General features: G+C 41.2%; 1 protein-coding gene across 3 annotated transcripts in view; it reads right to left on the reverse strand.

The window, feature by feature from the left end:
* ARHGAP26 (Rho GTPase activating protein 26) overlaps window positions 1-26,837 on the reverse strand; it is a 478,823-nt gene that overhangs the window by 215,263 nt on the left and 236,723 nt on the right. For all 3 annotated transcript variants that reach the window (XM_060008623.1, XM_060008625.1, XM_060008624.1), the window contains exon 12: window positions 16,718-16,754. In XM_060008623.1, coding sequence (XP_059864606.1) covers window positions 16,718-16,754 — 37 coding nt within the window. The remainder of the gene's footprint in view (window positions 1-16,717; window positions 16,755-26,837) is intronic.

Raw genomic sequence — 26,837 nt, forward strand, 5'->3', positions numbered from 1 at the left:
ATGGATTTGTGAAGTGTCCTCTAGGACAAGCAGAAAGGCTCTGGACTGTCCAGGTAAGTCTGAGGAGCACCACAGCCAGCCATGTCCTTGGGGGATGGGGTGTCACCCAACAAAACGGCCGGGAACCCAAAGAATAGTATCTCTGAGACAACAACCCGTTCCTTCTCCTTCCTCTCTTGCTAGACCCCAGCACACTCAAGCTGGGGTGTTGCCACGCCACAAGGGCCACAGCAACCAGCTGTGCCGTGCACACAACTCATAAGGAAAAGCAGGGTGCAGGGGGTCAGCACTTGGGGAGATAGAATGAGGCCATCTCCCCTGACTGTGGCTCAGGAGACGAAAGTGGTGGTTAAGGAAACCTGCCATGGAGGGGAAAGGAGAAAGAAGGGCCGAGAGGGGCTGGGGGCAGTGGGAAGGGAACACAGGCCAGGGAAGGAGTGAGCACCTGTCTTCTATCAGCCTGGCCTGGCAGGCGCGGAAAAAAACCTGGAGGGGAAGGTGCCCTCAGCTGACTGCCTCGTGGGCCAGCGCACAGGAGGCCAGGCTGCCATGCCCACTAATGCCGTCTATCCTTCCCAGGTTTAAGAGGGGAAATGTTCTATTTATAAGGCATCGACCAGTGGAGACCTGGCAGCCGCTGGATGGCTCTGATCCCATAGGGATCCTGGTTACCCGTGGCTGCCTTCCCTGGCCTCTCAACTGTGGGTGTTCTCACAGCAAAAGACTGAAGGCAACTGGAAGCAAAAGGCAAAAGAAAAGCCTCTTTCCTGCCCTTCGTTGCTTTCATGAGACTGCTGGACTTTTAGCGATGGCTGAAGGCTTTAGAACATTTTAAAAAGAGTGACCCATGTGATCCCGTCAAGCCTTCCCATGTGAGCTTCAAGACTCAATCTGTTTTTCTGTTTTACAGATCAAGGGAAGCTGAGGCAGAGAGATGAAGGGAATGCAGACACCACAGGCAGGGCAATGGGGAAGCAGAGCAAAGGTAATGATGCCCTTCCCATCTCCTCCCCCAGTGCTCAATCTTGTCCTCATGAAAAAAGAAAATCCTTGACCCAGCACCATCAGAGAGTCTGACCTGAATAACGGCCGAAAGAACGAGCATGTGTAACAGAAACAACATATAAAGCAGCTTTGGTTGTGTTGTCAAAGGCCCATGGGAGAGTAGTGCGTCATGTTACAGTCCTGTACCTGGGAAGCTCGAGTCACTGAAACATGTGACTCTGGCTCTCCCAGCATCATGCGTGACATGTGAGGAGCAACAGATGGCTCTCAAGAGGAGGCTCACTAAGAAGGAACACGGGATGGCCCCTCAAAGAGCCAGGTGGGTTAGGTATTGGAGACTGATGATGAAACTCCTTCCAGCCCCAAGGGGTTGGCCACACAAGGACAGATGGCAAGGCAGAGCAAAGATCTCATGCATATCAAGAATAGTGGGGGAAATGATGCTGGCAATCAGGCAGGCTCTGGTTTGAACATCAGCTCTACCACTTCTCAACTCTGGTACCTTGACTTCTTTAAGCTTGTTTGCTCACTTGCAACTCACCTGTGAAAAGCGTTTCTGCGAACGGTACCCATCCATGTACCACACTCAAGCTCCCTGCCACAACCTCATGCTGTCTTGAATAGACTAATATTTAAAAACCTATGTTTGTATTACGCTAACGGTTAACAAACTTATAGCCCATGGGCCAACTTCACCACTGCCTGTTTTGTAAACAGAGCCACCCCCTTTGTTTCCATATTGTCTACGGCTGCATTCACACCACCACAGCAGAGTTAAACAGTACCGCAAATCTGAAAATCTGGCCCTTTCCTGAAAAAGCCCACCCCTGGCGCTAAGCAGTACCATTTAGAAAACTGGGGTGGAGGGCGGGGGTATGTTTACTTGTGTCCCTCGCCACCAATACACATTAAATAAATATATAAATTTAAATGGCAACTGAAAATGTTTGTCCAGTCCTATCCAAAATGATCTTGGGTATCACCAGCAGTGCACACACCCCACTTTGAAAAATGCAGTCGAGAGGATTCAGTGAATTAACATAAGGCATCAAGCCCGAATCAGCACGGGTGTTGGCTGCTGCCCTTCGTTCTCCTCCCCTGCTCCCCTCAGAAGCAGTTCAGCCAATCCAGTGTGCTCTTTCCTCCTCATATGGGAGAGGCATGACCAGATAACAATAAGGATAACAACAACGGTAATTAGGCACTTATTCACTAATAGGCCAGATAATGTGCTGAGTTGTTATCCTCACAGCAAGGCTATGAGGTAGGGGTTGTGATTTATCCCCATTTACAGACGATGAAACAGAAGCTTAGAGAGGCCCAGCACTGACCTGCAGCTCCGTGGCCAGTGGGCCCGCACGATAATCTGCACCATTCAAACGGTACCCTTCACGGAAACAAAAGCTCTCCCAGTCCACCCAGCAGGACCTTCCCACAGGAAATAACCTGAAATATGCACAAAGACTGATGCACAAGGATGCCCAACCTGATGGCATTGGTAAAAGAAAAACTCTGCAAAGGACATTCAAGACCACTGACAGGAAATGGTTCAAAAAATTATGACAGAGCATTCAACAACCATTACAAATAATATTTATAAACAGCTTTCATCAACTGGGATAATGCTTGAGAATTTTTAAAAGCAGAATCGCAACAGCATATTCAGTACAATGTCAATTAAGTCAAAATACATATTGACATTCGCAAAATAAATATAAGACATCATGAAAAAAAAGGCAAGGAAGAAAAGAAGTATCTCTGGGGATGATATTATGAGTTTTACTGAATTTTTGAAAATCCTTACAATTTCCTTAATATTCCACAAAGAGTTCATAATATTTTTATAATAAGCAAAAATACAACACTGCCAACCCCCTTAGGAATGAGGTTCAGATATTCAATGTCTGCACCCTACAGATAACTAATCCTTCTTCCAACTTTGCAAACTTTCTCCTGTCACTGCTCTTCCCCTCACTGCCACTGTGAATGACAAGTTGGCAAACTGCAGCGGGTTCTTGAGCATTATGCAAATACAAAGGTTTGCTGCCAAAGTACTAAGTTAAAAACAAACTGGAAGGGACAAGCCTCTTAGATAGCCTCATCCACCAGAGGGCAGACAGCAGAAGCAAGAAGAACTACAATCCTGCAGCCTGTGGAACAAAAACCACATTCACAGAAAGACAGACAAGATGAAAAGGCAGAGGGCTGTCTACCAGATGAAGGAACAAGATGAAACCCAGGAAAAACAACTAAATGAAGTGGAGATAGGCAACTTTCCAGAAAAAGAATTCAGAATAATGATAGTGAAGATGATCCAGAACCTCGGAAAAAGAATGGAGACAAAGATCGAGAAGATGCAAGAAATGTTTAAGAAAGACCTAGAAGAATTAAAGAACAAACAAACAGAGAAGAACAATACAATAACTGAAATGAAAAATACACTAGAAGGAATCAACAGCAGAATAACTGAGGCAGAAGAATGGATAAGTGACCTGGAAGACAGAATGGTGGAATTCACTGCTGCAGAACAGAATAAAGAAAAAAGAATGAAAAGAAATGAAGACAGCCTAAGAGACCTCTAGGACAATATTAAATGCAACAACATTCGCATTATAGGGGTCCCAGAAAAAGAAGAGAGAGAGAAAGGACCCAAGAAAATATTTGAAGAGATTATAGTAGAAAACTTCCCTAACATGGGAAAGGAAATGGCACCCAAGGCCAGGAAGTGCAGAGAGTCCCAGGAGGATAAACCTAAGGAGAAACACACCGAGACACACAGTAATCAAATTGACAAAAATTAAAGACAAAGAAAAATTATTGAAAGCAACAAGGGAAAAACGACAAATAAAATACAAGGGAACGCCCATAAGGTTAACAGCTGATTTCTCAGCAGAAACTGTACAAGCCAGAAGGGAATGGCATAACATATTTAAAGTGATGAAGGGGAAGAACCTACAACCAAGATTACTCTACCCAACAAGGATCTCATTCAGATTTGACGGAGAAATCAAAAGCTTTACAGACAAGCAAAAGCTAAGAGAATTCAGCAACACCAAAACAGCTCTACAACAAATGCTAAAGGAACTTCTCTAAGTGGGAAACACCACAGAAGAAAAGAACATAAAACACAAACCCTTAACAATTAGGAAAATGGTAATAGGAACATACATATTGATAATTACCTTAAACATGAATGGATTAAATGCTCCAACCAAAAGACACAGGCTCGCTGAATGGAGACAAAAACAAGACCCATATATATGCTGTCTACAAGAGAAGCACTTCAGACCTAGGGACGCATACAGACTGAAAGTGAGGGGATGGAGAAAGATATTCCATGCAAATGGAAATCAAAAGAAAGCTGGAGTAGCAATACTCATATCAGATAAAATAGACTTTAAAATAAAGAATGTTACAACAGACAAGGAAGGACACTACATAATAATCAAGGGATCAATCCAAGAAGAAGATACAACAATTGTAAATATATATGCACCCAACATAGGAGCACCTCAATACATAAGACAACTGCTAACAGCTATAAAAAAGGAAATCGACAGTAACACAATAATAGTGGGGGACTTTAACATCTCACTTACACCAGTAGACAGATCAGCCAAAATGAAAATAAATAAGGAAAACACAAGGTTTAACTGATACATTAAACAAGATGGACTTAATTGATATTTACAGGACATTCCATCCAAAAACAACAGAATACACCTTCTTCTCAAGTGCTCATGGAACATTCTCCAGGATAGATAATAGCTTGTGTCACAAATCAAGCCTTGGTAAATATAAGAAAATTCAAATCATATCAAGTATCTTTTCAGACCGCAACACTGTAAGAGCAGATATCAATTACAGGAAAATTATCTGTAAGAAATAGAAACAAATGGAGGCTAAACAATACATTACTAAATAACCAAGAGATCACTGAAGAAATCAAAGAGGAAATCAAAAAATACCTAGAGACAAATGACAATGAAAACACGACGATCCAAAACCTATGGGATGCAGGAAAAGCAGTTCCAAGAGAGAAGTTTATAGCAATACAAGCCTATCTCAAGAAACAAGAAAAATCTCAAATAAACAATCTAACCTTACACCTAAAGGGACTAGAGGAAGAAGAATGAACAAAACCCAAAGTTAGCAGAAGGAAAGAAATCATAAAGATCAGAGCAGAAATAAATGAAATAAAAACAAAGAAAACAATAGCAAGGATCAATAAAACTAAAAGCTCGTTCTTTGAGAAGATAAACAAAATTGATTAACCATTAGCCAGACTCATCAAGAAAGAGAGGGAGAGGACTCAAATAAATAAAATTAGAAATGAAAAAGGAGAAGTTACAATGGACACTGCAGAAATAAAAAGCATCCTAACACTACTACAAGGAACTCTATGCCAATAAAATGGACAACCTAGGGCTTCCGTGGTGGCACAGTGGTTGAGAGTCAGCCTGCCGATGCAGGGGACACGGGTTCGTGCCGTGGTCTGGGAAGATCCCACATGCCGCAGAGCGGCTAGGCCCATCAGCCATGGCCCGTGAGCCTGCGCTCTGCAACGGGAGAGGCTACAGCAGTGAGAGGCCCGCGTACCGCAAAAAAAAAAAAAAAAAAGGACAACCTGGAAGAAATGGACAAATTCTTAGAAAGGTATAACCTTCCAAGACTGAACCAGGAAGAAATAGAAAATATGAACAGACCAATCACAAGTAATGAAATTGAAAGTGTGATTAAAAATCTTCCAACAAACAAAAGTCCAGGACCAGATGGCTTCACAGGTGAATTCTATCAAACATTTAGAGAAGAGCTAACACCCATCCCTCTTAATTTCTTCTAAAAAATTGTGGAGGAAGGAACACTCTCAAACTCATTCTATGGGGCCACCATCACCCTGATACCAAAACCAGACAAAGATATCACAAAAAAAGAAAATTACAGACCAATATCACTGATGAATATAGATGCAAAAATCCTCAACAAAATACTAGCCAACAGAATCCAACAACACATTAAAAGGATGATACACCATGATCAAGTGGGATTCATCCCAGAGATGCAAGGATTCTTCAATATACGCAAATCAATCAATGTGATACACCATATTAACAAGCTGAAGAAGAAAAACCGTATGATCATCTCAATAGATGCAGAAAAAGCTTTTGACAAAATTCAGCACCCATTTATGATAATAACTCTCCAGAAAGTGGGCATAGAGGGAACCTACCTCAACATAATAAACCCACAGCAAATATCATTCTCAATGGTGAAAAACTGAAAGCATTCCCTCTAAGATCAGGAACAAGACAAGGATGTCCACTCATGCCACTATTATTCAACATAGTTTTGGAAGTCTTAGCCATGGCAAACAGAGAAGAAAAAGAAATAAAAGGAATACAAATCGGAAAAGAAGAAGTAAAACTGTCAGTGTTTGCAGATGACATGATACTATACATAGAGAATCCTAAAGATGCTACCAGAAAACTACTAGAGCTAATCAATGAATTTGGTAAAGTTGCAGGATACAAAATTAATGCACAGAAATCTCTTGCATTCCCATACACTAATGATGAAAAATCTGAAAGAGAAATTAAGGAAACACTCCCATTTACCACTGCAACAAAAAGAATAAAATACCTTGGAATAAGCCTATGTACGGAGACAAAAGACCTGTATGCAGAAAACTATAAGGCACTGCTGAAAGAAATTAAAGATGATACCAACAGATGGAGAGAAGTACCATGTTCTTGGATTGGAAGAATCAATAATGTGAAAATGACTATACTACCCAAAGCAATCTACAGATTCAATGCAATCCCTATCAAATACTAATGGCATTTTTTACAGAACTAGAATAAAAAATCTTAAAATGTGTATGGAGACACAAAAGACCCCGAATAGCCAAAGCCGTCTTGAGGGAAAAAAACAGAGCTGGAGGAATCAGACTCCCTGACTTCAGACTATACTACAAAGCTACAGTAATCAAGACAATATGGTACTAGCACAAAAACAGAAAAATAGATCAATGGAACAGGATAGAAAGCCCCGAGATAAACCCACGCACCTGTGGTCAACTAATCTATGACAAGGGAGGCAAGGACATACAATGGAGAAAAGACAGGCTCTTCAATAAGTGGTGCTGGGAAAACTGGACAGCTACATGTAAAAGAATGAAATTAGAACACTCCCTAAAAGCACAGACAAAAATAAACTCAAAATGGATTAGAGACCTAAATTTAAGACTGGACACTATAAAACTCTTAGAGGAAAATATAGGAAGAACAATCTTTGACATAAATCACAGCAAGATATTTTTTGATCCACCTCCTAGAGTAATGGAAATAAAAACAAAAATAAACAAAGGGGACCTAGTGAATCTTAAAACGTTTTTCAAAGCAAAGGAAACTACAAACAAGACGAAAAGACAACCCTCAGAATGGGAGAAAATATTTGCAGACAAATCAACAAAGAATTAATCTCCAAAGTATATACATAGCTCATGCAGCTCAATATTAAAAAAGCAAACAACCCAATCAAAAAATGGGCAGAAGACTTAAATAGACGTTTCTCCAAAGAAGACAAACAAATGGCCAAGAAGCACATGAAAAGCTGGTCAACATCATTAATTATTAGAGAAATGCAAATCTAAACTACAATGAGGTATCACCTCACACCATTTAGAATGGGCATCATCAGAAAATCTATAAACAACAAATGCTGGAGAGGGTGTGGAGAAAAAAGAATCCTCTGGCACTCTTGGTGGGAATGTAAATTGATACAGCTACTATGGAGAACAGTATGGAGGTTCCTTAAAAAACTAAAAATAGAGTTACCATATGACCCAGCAATTCCACTACTGGGCATATACCCAGAGAAAACCATAATTCAAAAAGACACATAAACCCCAAAGTTCACTGCAGCACTATTTACAACAGCCAGGTCATGGAAGCCACCTAAATGCCCATCGACAGATGAATGGATAAAGAAGATGTGGTACTTATATACAATGGAATATTAATCAGCCATACAAAGTAACGAAATTGGGTCACTTGTAGAGACGTGGATGGATCTAGAGACTGTCATACAGTGTGAAGTAAGTCAGAAAGAGAAAAACAAATATCGTATATTAACGCATATATGTGGAACCTAGAAAAATGGTACAGATGAACCGGTTTGCAGGGCAGAAATTGAGACACAGATGTAGAGAACAAACATACCGACACCAAGGGGAGAAAGTGGTGTGGCGTGGTGGTGGTGTGATGAATTGGGAGATTGGGATTGACATGTGCACACTGATGTATATAAAATGGATGACTGAGAACATGCTGTATAAAAAATAAACTAAATTAAATTAAAAAGAAAACCATAAAAAATAATCTCAGCTATTTAAAAATGCATAGGAGTGATTATATTAAGAAAATATACTGGGCTTCCCTGGTGGCACTGTGGTTAAGAATCCGCCTGCCAATGCAGGGGACACAGGTTCGAGCCCTGGTCCGGGAAGATCACACATGCCGCGGAGCAACTAAGCTCGTGTGCCACAACTACTGAGCCTGTGCTCTAGAGCCTGCGAGCCACGACTACTGAAGCCTGTGCACCTAGATCCTGTGCTTTGCAACAAGAGAAGCCACCGCAATGAGAAGCCCGTGCACCCCAACGAAGAGTGGCCCCTACTCACCACAGCTAGAGAAAGCCCAAGCGCAGCAACGAAGACCGAACGTAGCTAAAAATAAAATAAATATGTACAAAATGGATAACTAATAAGAACCTGCTGTATAAAAAAATAAATAAAAAACAAACTGGAAGGAATGAAGGAATTAAGACTGGGAAGCAAAGAGGAAGAATTATATTTCCTTCTTCTGGAGAGAAGGGAGGGCACTTTTTAAGCCTTTCTAGCCTAGACTGAAGCCCATTCCAGTTGGCTGTGGGCACCTCTCTGCACATGAGTGCATCTGCAGAGAGCACAGGTACTACACACACACACACGTGTGATGGGCCATCGGTCTATCATCTCCCAGGGGTCTTAACCCCATCAGCAGACCATATACTCCTTAAAGGTAGAGGCAACTGTAAAGCTGGTTGGTGTCCTCACCCCTCAGTACTCATGTCACCCAGCGCCATGGTCCTTAAGAATTCCAAGAGGTATTAGTTGAATGAAGCCTGGACTCCTACAGTTAAGTCTAGTGAGAGGTTCAGGTCGATGCAAAGAACATGTTCAACAAGAGTAGGAAGCAGAGAAAATGGCTGCAATATTCTTCTGAAAAGCCCGCTGGGGCCAACAGTGTGTGACAAGGCACACCTAGGGCAACTCGGGCATATTCCTTTTAAATGACCCGACTGACCCATGGAATTCGAGTTAATACTCACAGTAAGGGAAGTGGCACTAGAAGCCAAGATTAGGAGACATCCCTCTCTGTCTCAGTCTGTCAGTCTCCAAACAGCTGGCAAAGCAGCGGAAGAGCAGCATTTCTGTAAACAAGCTAATCTTTTTAGAGCTAAGCTGGCGGTGACATTTATTATTTAAAACTTCAAACTTGGTAAAGACGAACTCACCCTAGAAAAGCCTGCCTTTCCCTTGCTCTCATGCACCGGACTGTGTACCCTCTCTGACAAGTTCTCAGCTTCCCAACTGTCTCTCAGGTGGGACTACAGGACCACAGCAGCGGGGCTGAGAATAGGTCCCTTCCTAGCTCCCCCTTCTGCTTCTGACCTGGGCTCATTTCAAAGGAGAATGAACCAATTCTCATAGAGCCTTTGGGGAGTAAATCTCACAACTGCAGCCAACGTAAAGCAAGAAAACAGGACATGTAGACTCAGGAGATACACATTAAGGTGGCAAAGGGTAAGATGGGAAGAGGAGGGGTCCCTGCCCAGGGAAGAGTCCTGTTCTTTGTAATAATAAAGGGGAAAATCAACGACAGTCATTTGCCGTTTAGAATGATTGACACTGGTGTGATCACCTTCTCAGTAAAGAAGCTTAGGAAGCAACAAACCAGACTTTCTTCTTCTCTGTCTATTCTTACTCCCATCTTTTCCCTTCCCTCCACTACTGGGCAAGAATTTGACCAACCAGAGAAAACTCAGTGTCACTGATGTATATTCCTGACATTCCAGGAACAAAGCAAGGTAAGGGTCCTGATGGCAGCCGGATCCACGGTTGAGCAGCTCATACGACTGCCAAAAATAGCAGATCGGTTTTTGAATTTAGTATGTAGGGATTAACCTAACCAAGAAAACAGAAGACTTCTAGGCAGAAAAGTAAAGGTCTGAATAAATGGAAAGACATTCAAAGCTCTTGAAGGAGGTGACTTATAAAAGTGTCAATTTTCCCAGCTGTATGTAAACCAATGAAGTTAGAACATTTCTAAATAGACATTTCTCCAAATAAGACATACAGATAGGGACTTCTCTGGTGGCGCAGCAGTTGAGAATCTGCCTGCCAATGCAGGGGACACAGGTTTGATCCCTGGTCCGGGAAGATCCCATATGCCACGGAGCAACTAAGCCCGTGCGCCACAACTACCGAGCCTGTGCTCTAGAGCCCGCGAGCTGCAACTACTGAAGCCTGTGCGCCTAGAGCCCGTGCTCCGCAACAAGAGAAGCCACCGCAATGAGAAGCCTGTGCACCGCAACAAAGAGTAGCCCCCGTGTGCAGCAACGAAGGCCCAATGCAGCCAAAAATAAAACATAAAAATAGAGCTTCCCTGGTGGCGCAGTGGTTGAGAGTCCGCCTGCCGATGCAGGGGAGGTGGGTTCGTGCCCCGGTCTGGGAAGATCCCACATGCCGCGGAGCGGCTGGGCCCGTGAGCCATGGCCGCTGAGCCTGTGTGTCCGGAGCCTGCGCTCCGCAATGGGAGAGGCCACAGCAGTGAGAGGCCCGAGTACCGCAAAAAAAATAAGTAAAAAATAAAATAAAATAAAATAAATAAATAATAAAAAATTTTAAAAAGACATACAGACAGCCAACAGGCATATGAAAAGATGCTCCACACCATTAATTATTAGAGAAAATACAAATCAAAACTACAATGACGTATCACCTCACACCAGTCAGAATGACCATCATCAAAAAGTCTACAAAAAATAAATGCTGGAGAGAGTGTGGAGAAAAGGGAACCCTCCTACACTACCGGTGGGAATGTAAATTGGTGCAGCCACTATGGAGAACAGCATGGAGCCTCCTTAAAAAACTAAAAATAGGGCTACCGTATGATCCAGGAATGTCACTCCTGGGCATATATCTGGAAAAGACAAAAACTCTAATTCGAAAAGATACATGCACCCCAATGTTCATAGCAGCACTATTTACAATAGCCAAGACATGGAAGCAACCTGTCAACTGACAGATGAATGGATAAAGAAGGAGTATATATACACAATGGAATATTACTCAGCCATAAAAAATAGTCATTTGCAGCAACATGAAAGGACCTAGAGACTATCAGACTCATACTAAGTGAAGTAAATCAGACAGAGAAAGACAAATATTATATCACTTATATGTGGAATCTAAAAAATAATACAAATGAATTTATTTACAAAACAGAAACAGACTCACAGACACAGAAAACAAAACTATGGTCACCAAAGGGGAAAGGTGGGGGAGGGATAAATTAGGAGTGTGATTAACAGATACTTCTATATGTAAAATAGATAAGCAACAAGGATTTAATATACAGCACAGGGAACTACTATATCCAGTATCTAGTAATAACCGATAATGGAAAAGAATCTGAAAAAGAATATATATGTATAACTGAATCAATTTGCTGTACACCTGAAACTAACACAATACTGTAAATCAACTATACTTCAATAATTTTTTTTTCATTTTAAAAAATATTTGTTACTTGTAAAGCATACTGTGAGAAACAACATTCAATGATTAAACCATTACTAATATTTTTTAAAGTGTCATTTTTCCACAAATTAACCTGTACACTTCAATGCAATCCAAAATGAAAATTTTAAATTTTTGAGGAACTTATCAAACTTAAGCTAGAATTTATATAAAAGGATAAAGGTCCACAGTCAGCTATGTCAACCCTTAAAAAGGAGAGTAAAGAGAGGAGACTTAAACTACTAGCTATTAAGATCTGCCTCAAAGTCTTCATATTAAAACTGGAGAGGTATTAGCACAAGAACAGACAGACCAAGGAAATAAAGAGCTCAGAGACAGAGCTCAGATGTGCAAACTTAACACAATAAAGCTGGTATCACAAGTCAAAGAGGGTGAGAATGGATAGCTTGGTAGATGTTGTTGGGAAAACTGGCTTTTCATGTGGATAAAAACAAAACTGAATCTTCATGAAACACCATATACAATGGTATCAGATGGATTAGAAACCAAAGTGTGAAAAACAAAATCATGAAGCCAATAAAAGAAAATGTAGGTGCATATCTTTGTGACATGGGTCAGAAAGGCCTTTTTCAAAACACAACTTGAAAATTGTAAACCAGAAGGCAAAAATTTTTTTGAATATATAAAAAGTAAGACTTTATACTCAAGGAAGGATATCACACATAATATTAATTGTCAGATAGCAAAATGGGAAGATATATTTAAAATATCTACAATTGGGCTTCCCTGGTGGCGCAGTGGTTGAGAGTCCGCCTGCCGATGCAGGGGACACGGGTTCGTGCCCCAGTCCGGGAAGATCCCACACGCGGAGCAGCTAGGCCCGTGAGCCATGGCCGCTGAGCCTGTGCGTCCGGAGCCTGTGCTCCGCAACGGGAGAGGCCACAACCTGCGTACCGCAAACAAAAAAAAAAAACCACAGGGAGATAAAAGATACTCATTGTCCAAGAATACACTTGAAAGGTACACATTAGAACGGTGAAGGGGAGGACAGGAATAGGAGGTGGGAAAAGAACTAAAAGGGAGTGAGTGAATGAATAAACGAATGAATGAAGAGCGAAAGGGAGGGGCCTGTGATGATCATGTGTCACAAACCGGGGATTATGATTATTTCAGTCACTGTACCTGAGATCCAAACAGAGAAGAAAGAGGAGGTGAAAAAGGCTCTGCAAAGAAATGTGCATGTATTTATCTGCTGCCATCCTCTCCTGGCAACTGGGCCACTTGGAAAATACCAGCAGCTGCCAGACATTATTTATGGTCCTGTCTTATACCCCACAGGCACTGTACGGCCTGAGAGAAACTTCAAGAGAAAAGCAACAAATTCAGAAGTGTCCCCAACGGAATTCCCTTTTGCTACCTGTCTCTTGAAAACATTCTGGTTCTGTGATAAAATGTTGGCATTGAAATTCCCACCAAAATATTTTCTAGAAAGGAAAATGCTAGACATTTGTAAATGGCTATTAAAGGTGAAAAGTGCGATGTCCCGCTCTTAAACTCCTATCAGATTGACTTCTTACCTTTAAAAAAGTTTTGACTGTCATATAAACAGAGTTGCAGAACAATCAGACCCTGGGCAATAGTGCCACCTGTGGCGATGAGCGCAGTGAAACTGCAAATCACTGCCATGAGGAATACGAAAGGGACAAGCGCTCTGGAGGGGAGGGGAAGCAAAGCTAAGGCTTGTGTGATGGGAAGAGGGGTTCCTACTGCCAAAGGACGGGAGGAAGCACCAACCCAGAACAGTCCTCTGGTTTTGCCAGCTTGGAAATCAGTGAACAGAACATCTTTTAGAATTGTAATACCCGGGACTTCCCTGGTGGCACAGTGGTTGAAGAATCCACCTGCCAATGCAGGGGACATGGGTTCGAGCCCTGGTCCAGGAAGATCCCACATGCCGCGGAGCAACTAAGCCCATGTGCCACAACTACTGAAGCCCATGCGCCTAGAGCCCGTGCTCCGCAACAGAGAAGCCACCGCAATGAGAAGCCTGTGCACTGCAATGAAGAGTAGCCCCAGCTTGCCGAAACTAAAGAAAGCCCACAAGCAGCAACAAAGACCCAACACAGCCAAAGATAAATAAATTTATTTAAAAAAAAAAAGAATAGCAATACCCTAGAAAAGCTGTTTCTATCAAAAGTACTCCTGGAAAAGTGGGCAATATGTTTAACACATTTTTCTTTCCCACTTCCTAAATGAAAGTGTAATAAGCCATTGAAGAATCATCAGAGACTCGAGGCAGCCGACTCTCTGCACCCTGTGGATAACGGGATGCCGGAAGCAAAATGTTGCAAATGTCTGTGTTTCCCAAGATAGAACTTTCTGTATCGTTCTTTTCCTAGGGAGGTAGAATATTCTCATGGTTGACAGCAAAGATGTTAGAATCAGACAGAACTCAGATTAAATCATATCTCCTGAGTTCACCAACCTCAATTTCCTAATCTACAAAGTAGGTCAAAAGCACCTACCTCAGTCAGTGCTGTGAGCTTTAAATGAGCTAATGTGGATAAAACACGCTGAAACACAGTAAGGAGTCGATAAATGCTACCTATTAATCGCCATTATTGTAAAATACATACTCTTTGTCGACAATGCAAAGTACACAGAATATTTAAAGTAGAAGGTCAGTGTCTCGCAATAATCTGCCCTCTATCCTGAGTAAGAGTTTAATGATAAATGTATTTCCAGACTTTTTTTCTATCAATGTATCTAGATGAGTCAACTAATTTATTTTAATAAATGCATGGTTCTACCACCTGAATTTTTTAAAAACTCAATGAACAGTATACTGTGGATACCATTTCTGCAAATATACCAAGATCTCTCGTTCTTTTTGAAGGCTACATAGTACTTTATGATATTTTTAATGGACTTCCTATTGAACATTTAGATGGCCTCTAATTCTTCACTATTATTACCGATGCTCCAGTGAACTTTTTTACAGAAACATCTTTGCACTCCAGCCTATCCTTTAGGACAAATCACTGGGTGAAAGGATATTTACATTTTAAAGGCTTCCGACACATATGCCCCAAAGGCCTTACAAAACAGTACAACCAGCTGCTATGGCCACCAGTAGAGTCATGGTCATCTTTCAAATCTAGTGGCACTTATCTCAAGGAGAGAGAAGTAGGTTCGTAAGGTCAAAAGTTACAGGCAAACTTTTGGTGTGGGGTGAAGGGGGGGCTGGTTCTCCATTCATATGCATCTCGGCCCCCACAGTTCCTGGGTCCTTCATGACAGAAGTGTCTCCCAGGCTAGGGCATGGTGTGGGCATCTGTTATTTCACCCTGCTTGGCATCTATACTCTCTTGTCCCGGTGGCTTCCCCGATCTCCCTTTGGTAAACCACCCTGCTCCCATTTTATGAATACTGTTGAAACCATCGATCAAGGTGTGTTGTCTTCCCCTGGGTAGGCCACAGCTAGACCACCTTGATGCTATCTTTCCTGGGAACTGGACCTTCAGAAGAGTGAGGTAAGGACTAAAAAAGAGTTTAAGGGCTTTATCATCCTGCAAATATCATCCAGAAGACCCTTTCTCATTGGTCCCTGGGTCTCCAGAACTGGTCTGTTTTCAAGCCTTGGTTCTTCAGGTCTTCCTACCTTACTGTGAGTTACACTGAGGCCTTCTGTATTCCTTTGTTATTATTATTATTATTATTATTGTACTGTTATTTTAGGCCAAGTTAACCAGAGTTGATTTCAGATATTCTAAAACAATCCCACCTGACACGGGCAGGGGGCGGGGGGAATGACTTGTTTCCTTGAATATTTATTTGAAAAAAATTTCCCCTTGTTCAATTCCTGAAGGAAAAAAAAGAAACGTTTTTTCCTCTCCCAAAGGCCTCTTAACCTACCAATAGCAACCATTCCAAATTACTTAATATTTTATTTAAAACTTCTGGTAGAATCTGTATTTTGGAAGGAATGAAAGAGAGAAAATCTCTGTCCTATAATGGATTTCACACACACTAAAAACAGCTCATCCTTTTGTCCACAGGAAGAGGTACTGTTTTACTGACACTATTGGAATTCACGGTAGGGCTATCTTGGAATTTTTTTTCCAAGTGGATCTTACAAAGCAAATCTGAGGCAAGGGGACAGAATTTCCTTTGTACTCTGGTAGCAACGTGGCAGGAATTTGTTCTTTCCCCTGTGCACCAAGGAGATAATCAGCCCAAACACTCTAGCAATAGCGGTTTCATTTTAATCCCATCATCTTTACAAGGTTACAGGTGCCCCTGGAAATCATGATTAACCAGAGTGCTCCGAGCCAGTAGCAGGGGAAATGTGCAGTATATTCTACACAGGCCGCCCAGAGTCACTCCCAGGAAAGAGGAATATTATTACAGAGTTCTTCGTCTCCACTCTTAGTTCCCCAAAGTGGCAACAAGGAACACAGAGTTAGTTACTAAGCGATCACTAAGATGGTTCTGGCTCTCCAGTGCTTGGAGCGAGACTGTGAGGGAGGCAAAGTCAATTCTGGCTTCCCACAGGACAGGGCGCTGGGGGAGCTGGGTGTTATCGGATTAAGTGACTTTTAAGTGGTGACTGGAGCTACATTCTTAAGACAACAAAGGATTAACTGAGATAATGTACATAAAAATTCTTTGTACAGTGTGAAGGGTTATACAGTGCAAGATGTCATCACGGCCTTGCCAGTCGGGCTCACTGACCGTCCTGGAGTCACTGACGCCGTAAACTGGAGCAGAAGTAGCTCGGCTGCACTGGAGGAATGGGGAGACCCAACATGCCCACAGCACCTCCTGGTGGTTCTTCCCCAGAATAGCAACTTCTCCAGGCCCAGGCCCACCCCCACCCGTAGAAAAGTATCCAAGCAATATACTTACTCCCTTCGCTCTGGCTGTCTTTGTTCGAGTTGTAGACCTGGAAAACAGAAATAACATTTACTTGTGTGAATTTTATACTACCCTACAGGTTCGCTGAAGAAAACCATTACCTTTTCCTTTTCCCTGGTTTGTGCTAGACCAATGGAAGGTAATTCTGGCCCCCAAATAGAAATCCCTTCTATAATTACCTACATCCCAGTATTTACTTCCGCTCTTAAGTGTGTGCACATCAGAACCACCTCTGGAACTTTATTGTTAAAAAAAAAAAATCATATTCCTCCTTTAATAAAACCCCAAACTTATGTTTGTATATAAACTAAAAAGGAAGAAAAAAATGTAATTAGTTACAAATCATTAAGCATTAACTGCACACCAGGCAACGTGCTAAGCAATTCACATGAATTATCTCAAATTATCTATGCAACAATTCTGTTGGGTAGGAACGGTTATTATCACTGTTTTACAGATGGAGAATTTGAAAGGCTTAGAGAGGTTAACTAAGGTCTCACAGCTAGTACGTGACATAGTGTGGACAGAGATACATTACAAACTCTTAAGTGCTAACACTGGGGAATGAGACCAATCATTTTTTACTTCATATACTTCCATAAATTTGAATGTTATAAGGAGAATATATTACTTTTACAATAGAAAACCCTTTAATGATTTACAGAATTCATAAAAGGGAACGTACCCCAATAAAAAACGACACACTGAAAGAGCTGGCAAGCTTTTTCTTGTAAAGGACAGGTTGGTAAATATTTTAGGTTTTGCAGGCCAGGAGGCAAAAGTCAAATCAATGATATTATACAGGTACTTGTAAAACAAGAGAGAAGACAAATTTCCACAATTTCTTCTTGACAAAATTCAAAATTTAGTAAGTTTTTGAGATACAGGTATAATATTCCTAGCAGGTGAAAATCAGGGTTTCATGGCCCTTTTCAGAGATGCTTGGCTTGGTTCATCCAGGGGTTAAAGAACTGGTTCTCAGGCAAGAGTGGTCAGTACAACCACTTGGAGTATCTTTTCCAAGGAGTACAATTTTTTGAAATACAGATTGACTAATCAGAAGAATAGAATTTTTTATAGAGGAAGGATAACATTTAGCTTAAATAGAGTTCAAAATGTTTCTCATCATCAAGTCAATTGCAAATGTTCATCTGTAAGTACCATGTTGAGCTCATGGGCCATACAAAAATAGGTGGTGAGCTGGATTTGGCCTGTGGGCCATAGTTTGAGAATCCCTGATATGCTGACATTATTAAATAAGATAATAAAGCCTCTGCTTTAGAAAAAAAAATCATAGTGCCCAAATCTTTCTTTGGTGCTTATGATTCTGTAGGTATGAAAAGGCACAGCATGAAACTGGTCATAACTTAAAAAATAAAAATAAAAAAGGATATTCCAAATGATTGTGATGCCCACTGTTGGTTGAGAGCCACTTATTTAACCCTTTGAGGAACAGAGCCAAGCATCTCTGAAAAAAGAGCCATGACACCCTAAGGGGACTTTTTACCTGCTAGGAAATATGGGTGAGATGCTGGTCAAGAGCTGGGCAATAGTTCCAACACAGCCCCCCGATTGCCTTGTGTCACTGGGTTACGTTTCTCACCGTCTGCAGGTCTCTACTGCCCCATCTATAAACTGAAGGAGTCAGCCAAGAAGGTCTTTGAATTATCAAACAGATAATTTAACAAACCACTCCATTTTATGATCATTATTCATTTCCTGAAGAAGACTACAAAGACACACAGGCACTTACTGAAGGTCAGAAAGATGAGAATAAAGGGGTTTCTGAACTTCAAGCATTATTGTCTGATGAATGAAAAGGCATCAGTTTATATGCATAAAAGGAGTCAAAAGACTGTGAGCCTGGTATGGCCTTTTTATTTTTTATGGCGGTATGCCGGCCTCTCACTGTTGCGGCCTCTCCCATTGCGGAGCACAGGCTCCGGACGTGCAGGCTCAGCGGCCATGGCTCACGGGCCCAGCCGCTCCGCGGCATGTGGGATCTTCCCGGACCGGGGCACGAACCCGCGTCCCCTGCATCGGCAGGCGGACTCTCAACCACTGCGCCACCAGGGAAGTCCTGGTATGGCCTTTTGGAGGGAGGAAGGCCAGTGCGCTTGGCAAATAGTGCACAACAGAGAAGGGCAGGAGATGAGGATGTGGCAGAGAGAGGCAGCGGCACAATCCTGCAGAGCAAAGTGAGTAGCCTCGTAATAGCGAGGACCAGCCATTCACGGTCAGTGGCATGCACTAAAATTGGACAGGTAGGTGAGGGAAACACAGGGGAAGAGACAATATTTGGGCAAGTATTTTTTCCAGCCATCCTTGCTCACTTCATGTCTCCCATTAAATTCAAACTTCCTATCCCAGAGAAACCTGCTCCTGTTTCTAAATGGCAAAATCCAGAAGGAACAACAAAATACAGGGCTTTCAGCCCTCCTTAACTAGGAGGTGAATTTGCAGCCAACTACTTTCTTTTCATGTTTCCTGGGGCTCAGGAGGCCCAGTCCCGGAACACCCAGGCATTCCTCAAATCAGAGAGGCGATATCGATGAGCCAAAGGCACCAGGAACGTGTGCCGCCCGATCCTCCGAGGCCAGGCCATTAATCTCTGTCTGGTTTGGCTAAATGAGCCAAGGAGAATGAGTCTGAAATGAAGCTAGCAAACCATGCCTGCCAGGACTGCGTGACTACATGGCCCAACAAGGAAGGCCCGGGGTGGGGGAGCAGCCTCACCATCACACAGGCCAGATGCTGGCGTGGGAACAGCACTAAAGGGGCAATGGCTTTGTTTACCCAGCACTTACCAAGTGCCATACGTGACACCATCAAATCTTTTTAACAACCTGTGGGTCAGGTACTAGTGTTATTCCCATTTTACAGGTATGGAACCTGAGCTCCAGAGAGGCTACATAGTTTGTCCAAGGACACAAAGCTGGAAGGTGGTGTACTAGTCTATCTTGCCGTTGTAGGGATGTTCCAACTGTCATTTACTTTTCCAGGCAGTGGCAAATGCACACAACTACCAAGCCATACCAGCAGCCTATGGTTTGTAAATACCTTCCATTCTGGCAGAAGCAGAGGGCATGCGATTTGCCATTTAGAAATGCTCTGTTCTGGGGAAACCTTCTTTAGATCTCATAGCAGCCCACTAATGTCAGACTGAGGTTCAGAGACAAGGGCAATTTCCTAAAATAAAAGGTCTCTTTGGCAGTGGCTTCTGTCTTAGGATTGATTAGTAGAGTTATCTTAGGTTTGTATGCCTTCAAGTAAGCCTCTCAAGAGCCTCTGTCTTAAAAGGACAGAACTCAAGTCTCCAGGATCGATTCAAGGGGACATGAGTCACTCAACAATTCCTGAATTATGGCTCCTAGGAAGAATAAAGCAGTTAATACACAGTTTCAACAACCCAACTTAAGCTAAAGTCTAACCATCCTGCTTAGCCAGAGTACTCTAAGACCTGGCCACATGCAAGTCTCTGAGCCCTCTGGCTTTCTATAGTACTTTCATTCAGAGATGCACTAGTTTCTGCTGAACACTGTGCATGAGAATTTGTTAAATATCCATACCAATGAACACTTGTTTTCAAGTGCATGTTTCCAGAGAATACAAATTACATACGTTTACTCTATGTTATCAGGGTCCATCTGAGATTCATTATAAAATAATTACAACAGCAATAACGGATTAATACAAACGATGGTGACAAAAGCCTTATTATGTGTCAGACACCACTCTGAGCACTCTATATGCATTTATCTTGTTTAGTCCTCACACCAACCTAATTATTCCTGACATATAGATGAGAAAACTGAGGCATTAGAGAGGTTAGGTCACTTGCCCAAGGTCAGGCAGCTGGAATTGGGCAGAACACAGACAGAAACTCCTACAGTCTGTCTCCAAAGCCCAAGCTCTTAACCACTAACCACGTGATACATAAGACATGATGATGATGATGATGATGATGATGATGATGATGATGACGACGACGACGCTAAAGGTGATGAGATGTCTGTGCAGCTAGGGAAGGTGAGTCACTGGAAGAAAGAATCTGCCACGAGTTGGAGAGAAAATGAAACTGGGAATGGCCTCTGATTCCAGCCTGAAGCATTCACCACTAACCCACGTGACCAGCTGGCACCTAACACAGAAGTAACACTTCATATTCTTTGAACCACAGGGCTCGATTCTGAAGATAAACACCAGGGCAGGAAAGTAGGTCTCTGATACAAATCACAGGGTACTGCAATTCTATGAGTCCTCACCCAGAAGCTATGATGGGAGTACAATTTAATTAAATCAAAGGAGGGTGAGGAAAGCTTTCATATGCTCCCTCTGCACTAAGACGTGATTTTGCAATCAATTCTGTTCACTGCTGAGCCAATTCAATTTACGTGTCCCTAGAGAATTAAGAGAGAATACAGAGTCATTTGGGTTCCCAGAATTTTTCCACGGGTGTCCTTTATTACCATTATCCAGGCCTTACCAAGAAAGCACAGAAAGGAAATTTTTTTAAACTTATAAATTAAAGGCATAAATAGAGCAATAAGCAGAAAAAGCAATCTCACTTTTCCCTCTGACACACAACTGCATTAGCACTTGGCTACATCACGCTTTGGATCAAAATCAGCACAAAATGAAAGTGTTGGAGAAATAGATTCATGGGCAAATTCACTAAAATCTGTTGCTCATTTTTCAACTGCACTTGAATTCACACCTAAGCTTTGTCATTCCCAGAGGTCTCTTCCAAGTAGCCTGGAACATCTAAACCCCTCCCACCGGCTTGTTCCTTGGATGTGCACATGTGGGAACACACAAAACAGAGCTACGGGCCCACACCCCAAAACACTGCCCAAGCTGGTTCTACACCATCAGATATAATTTTTGTCCCTCCGCTCTGTGCGACACAATGGATCCACCATCACTAGGACTTGCTCTTTTAAACTGTTTGTCAGGGGTAACAGATTTGTGCTTATCTGCTGCTTCGGTTCAAAGTCCAGATCTACCAGTTACTGGCTATACAGTCCAATCACTTCACAATTCTAAACCTCAGTCTTTGCTAGTGTAAAATAGGGACATTAATGTTCCCTATCTCTTAGGGTCGCTGTGAAAATTAAATAAGACAATAAATAGAAAACATTTAACACAGAGAGTAGAATACAAATTCTGTGGCCCACAGAGCATTCTGTAAAGATGACCCTTCATCACCATCACCAGGCCAGATGTTGGCATAGGAAGAGCACTAAGTGGGAATGGCTTTGTTTTACCCAGCACTTACCGAGTGCCATACGTGACATCACCAAATCCTCCTCTTCCCTTCTCTTCACATCAATACTTATCCCCTACGGGATAAACGGCTAAGGATGGGTATGTGGTTTGAGGGATACAGTGACATTGGCCTCATTAGCATTGAAATTTAACCAAATGAAACTAATTAGAGGATTAAAGGAAAGCACAAAATCTAAAGTCAACTTTAGCAAGAGTTCTCAATGTTTTCTTGAATGGCAGTTAAATATAAAAGTAACTACTCACCACAATCACTTTTCCACCACCGATTATGTGCCAGGCATCATACTCAGCATTTACATGAATTATTTTATATCATACTCCAGCTGATGGGGTACTACCACTGCCTCCGCTTCACACCATCTTGTAGGCTAAATAACTTTGCAAAGGGTACAAAGCCAACAAGTGGCAGAGTCTTCTAGACTAGATCTGTATTGAACCACAACTTCATAGACCTTCCCCACCCAGTCGCACTTTCCAAAGGAAAAAAAAAGCTTGGTGACCAACAAAGAACTCAAAAGAAGCTAAGCAGTAATTAAAATCGTAACAACACAACCAATATGTAAGAACAGAATTTCCACCCAATTTAACAGTAATTCTACAAACTTCCATTAATACAAGTATAGCAGTAACTGAAAACCACAACCAGCTTGAGACACTTTGGGACACCCAAAAAACACCCGTCAAGCAAAGAGCACACAGAGGGCAGACAGGAGAATTAAGAACTACAATCCTGCAGCCTGTGGAACAGAAACCATATTCACAGAAAAACAGACAAAATGAAAAGGCAGAGGATGATCTACCAGATGAAGGAACAAGATAAAACCCAGGAAAAACAACTAAATGAAGTGGAGACAGGCAACCTTCCAGAAAAAGAATTCAGAATAATGGTATTAAAGATGATCCAGGACCTCGGAAAAAGAATGGAGGCAAAGATTGAGAAGATGCAAGAAATGTTTAACAAACACCTAGAAGAATTAAAGAGCAAACAGAGTGAACTATACAATAACTTAAATGAAAAATAAACTAGAATGGATCAATAGCAGAATACCTGAGGCAGAAGAATGGATGTGACCTGGAAGACAGAATGGTGGAATCCACTTACACAGAACAGAATAAAGGAAACAGAATGAAAAGAAATGAAGACAGCCTAAGAGACCTCTGGGACAACATTAAATGCAACAACATTTGCATTATAGGGGTCCCAGAAGGAGAAGAGAGAGAGAAACGACCCAAGAAAATATGTGAGGAGATTATAGTCGAAAACTTCCCTAACATGGGAAAGGAAATAGCCACCCAAGTCCAGGAAGTGCAGAGTCCCAGGAGGATAAACCTAAGGAGAAACATGCCGAGACACACAGTAATCAAATTGACAAAAATTAAAGACAAAGAAAAATTATTGAAAGCAACAAGGGAAAAATGACAAATAACATACAAGGGAACACCCATAAGGTTAACAGCTGATTTCTCAACAGAAACTCTACAAGCCAGAAGGGAGTGGCAAGACATATATAAAGTGATGAAGGGGAAGAACCTACAACCAAGATTACTCTACCCAGCAAGGATCTCATTCAGATTTGATGGAGAAATCAAAAGCTTTACAGACAAGCAAAAGCTAAGAGAATTCAGCACCACCAAAACAACTCTACAACAAATGCTAAAGGAACTTCTCTAAGTGGGAAACACCACAGAAGAAAAGGACCTACAAAAACAAACCCATAACAATTAAGAAAATGGTAATAGGAACAGACATATCGATAATTACCTTAAACGTGAACGGATTAAATGCTCCAACCAAAAGACACAGGCTCACTGAATGGAGACAAAAACAAGACCCATATATATGCTGTCTACAACAGAACCACTTCAGACCTAGGGACACATAGAGACTGAAAGGGGATGGAAAAAGATATTCCATGCAAATGGAAATCAAAAGAAAGCTGGAGTAGCAATACTCATATCAGATAAAATAGACTTTAAAATAAAGAATGTTACAACAGACAAGGAAGGACACTACATAATGATCAAGGGATCAATCCAAGAAGAAGATATAACAATTATAAATATATATGCACCCAAAATAGGAGCACCTCAATACATAAGGCAACTGCTAACAGCTATAAAAGAGGAAATCAACAGTAACACAATAATAGTGGGGGACTTTTTAACACCACATTAACACCAATGGATAGATCATCCAAACATAAAATTAACAAGGAAACACAAGCTTTAAATGACACAATAGACCAGCTAGCTTTAATTGATATTTATAGGACTTTCCATCTGAAAACAGCAGATTACACTTTCTTCTCAAGTGCACACAGCACATTCTCCAGGATAGATCACAACATGGATCAGAATCAAGCCTTACTAAATTTAAGAGAACTGAAGTCATATCAAGCATCTTTTCTGACCACAACACTATGAGATCAGAAATCAATTACAGGGAAAAAAACGTAAAGAAACACAAACACATGGAGGCTAAACAATAAGCTACTAAATAACCAAGAGATCACTGAAGAAATCAAAGAGGAATTCAAAAATACCTAGAGACAAATGACAACGAAAACATGACGATCCAAAACCTATGGGATGCAGGAAAAGCAGTTCTAAGAGAGAAGTTTATAGCAATACAAGCCTACCTCAAGAAACAAGAAAAATGTCAAATAAACAGTCTAAACTTACACCTAAAGGAACTAGAGAAAGAAGAAAAAACAAAACCCAAAGTTAGCAGAAGGAAAGAAATCATAAAGATCAGAGCAGAAATAAATGAAATAGAAACAACGAAAACAATAGCAAGGATCAATAAAACTAAAAGCCGGTTCTTTGAGAAGAGAAGCAAAATCGATAAACTGCCAGACTCATCAAGAAAAAGACGGAGAGGACTCAAATCAATGAAATTAGACATGAAAAAGGAGAAGTTACAACACACATCACAGAAATACAGAGCATCCTAACACTACTACAAGCAACTCTATGCCAATAAAATGGACAACCTGGAAGAAATGGACAAATTCTTAGAAAGGTATAACCTTCCAAGACTGAACCAGGAAGAAACAGAAAATATCAACAAACAAATCACAAGTAATGAAATTGAAACTGTGATTTAAAATCTTCCAACAAACAAAAGTCCAGGACCAGATGGCTTCACAGGTGAATTCTATCAAACATTTAGAGAAGAGCTAACACCTGTCCTTCTCAAACTCTTCCCAAAAACTACAGAGGAAGGAACATTCCCAAACTCATTCTATGAGGCCACCATCACCCTGATACCAAAATGAGACAAAGATACTACAAAAAAAGAAAATTATAGACCAATATCACTGATGAATATAGATGCAAAAACCCTCAACAAAATACTAGCAAACAGAATCCAACAACATATTAAAAGGATCATACACCATGATCAAGTGGGATTTATCCCAGGGATTCAAGGATTCTTCAATATACAAAAATCAATCAATGTGATACACCGTTATTAACAAATTGAAGGATAAAAACCATATGATCATCTCAATAGATGCAGAAAAAGCCTTTGACAAGATTCAACACCTATTTATAGTAAAAACTCTCCAGAAAGTGGGCATAGAGGGAACCTACCTCAACATAATAAAGGCCATATACGACAAACCCACAGCAAACATCATTCTCAATGGTGAAAAACTGAAAGCATTTCCTCTAAGATCAGGAACAAGGCACGGATGTCCACTCCTGCCACTATTATTCAACATAGTTTTGGAAGTCCTAGCCACGTCAATCAGAGAAGAAAAAGAAATAAAAGGAATGAAAATTGGAAAAGAAGAAGTAAAACTGTCACTGTTTGCAGATGACATGATACTATACATAGAGAATCCTAAAGATGCTACCAGGAAACTACTAGAGCTAATCAATGAATTTGGTAAAGTTGCAGGATACAAAATTAATGCACAGAAATCTCTTGCATTCCTATACACTAATGATGAAAAATCTGAAACAGAAAGTCAGGAAACACTCCCATTTACCACTGCAACAAAAAGAATAAAATACCTAGGAATAAACCTACCTAGGGAGACAAAAGACCTGTACGCAGAAAACAATAAGATACTGATGAAAAAAATTAAAGATGATACCAAGAGATGGAGAGATATACCATGTTCTTGGATTGGAAGAATAAATAATGTGAAAATGACTATACTACCCAAAGCAATCTACAGATTCAATGCAATCCCTATCAAATTACCAGTGGCATTTTTTACAGAACTAGAAAAAAAAATCTTAAAATGTGTATGGGGACAGAAAAGACCCCGAATAGCCAAAGCAATCTTGAGCTCACAGCTCATGCAGCTCAATATTAAAAAAACAAACAACCCAATCCAAAAATGGGCAGAAGACCTAAACAGACTTTTCTCCAACGAAGACAAACAGATGGCCAAGAAGCACATGAAAAAAAAAAAGCTGGAGGAATCATACTCCCTGACTTCAGACTATACTACAAAGCTACAGTAATCAAGACAATATGGTACTGGCACAAAAACAGAAATACAGATCAATGGAACAGGATTGAAAGCCCAGAGATAAACCCACGCACCTAGGGTCAACTAATCTATGCCAAAGGAGTCAAGGATATACAATGGAGAAATGACAGTCCCTTCAATAAGTGGTGCTGGGAAAACTGGACAGCTACATGTAAACTGGACAGCTACATGTAAAAGAATGAAATTAGAACACTCCCTAACACCATACATAGAAGTAAACTCAAAATGGATTAGAGACCTAAATTTAAGACTGGACATTATAAAACTTTTAGAGGAAAACATAGGAAGAACAATCTTTGACATAAATCACA

The sequence above is a fragment of the Delphinus delphis genome, chromosome 3 (assembly GCF_949987515.2).
Source record: "Delphinus delphis chromosome 3, mDelDel1.2, whole genome shotgun sequence".
Classification (NCBI taxonomy): domain Eukaryota; kingdom Metazoa; phylum Chordata; class Mammalia; order Artiodactyla; family Delphinidae; genus Delphinus; species Delphinus delphis.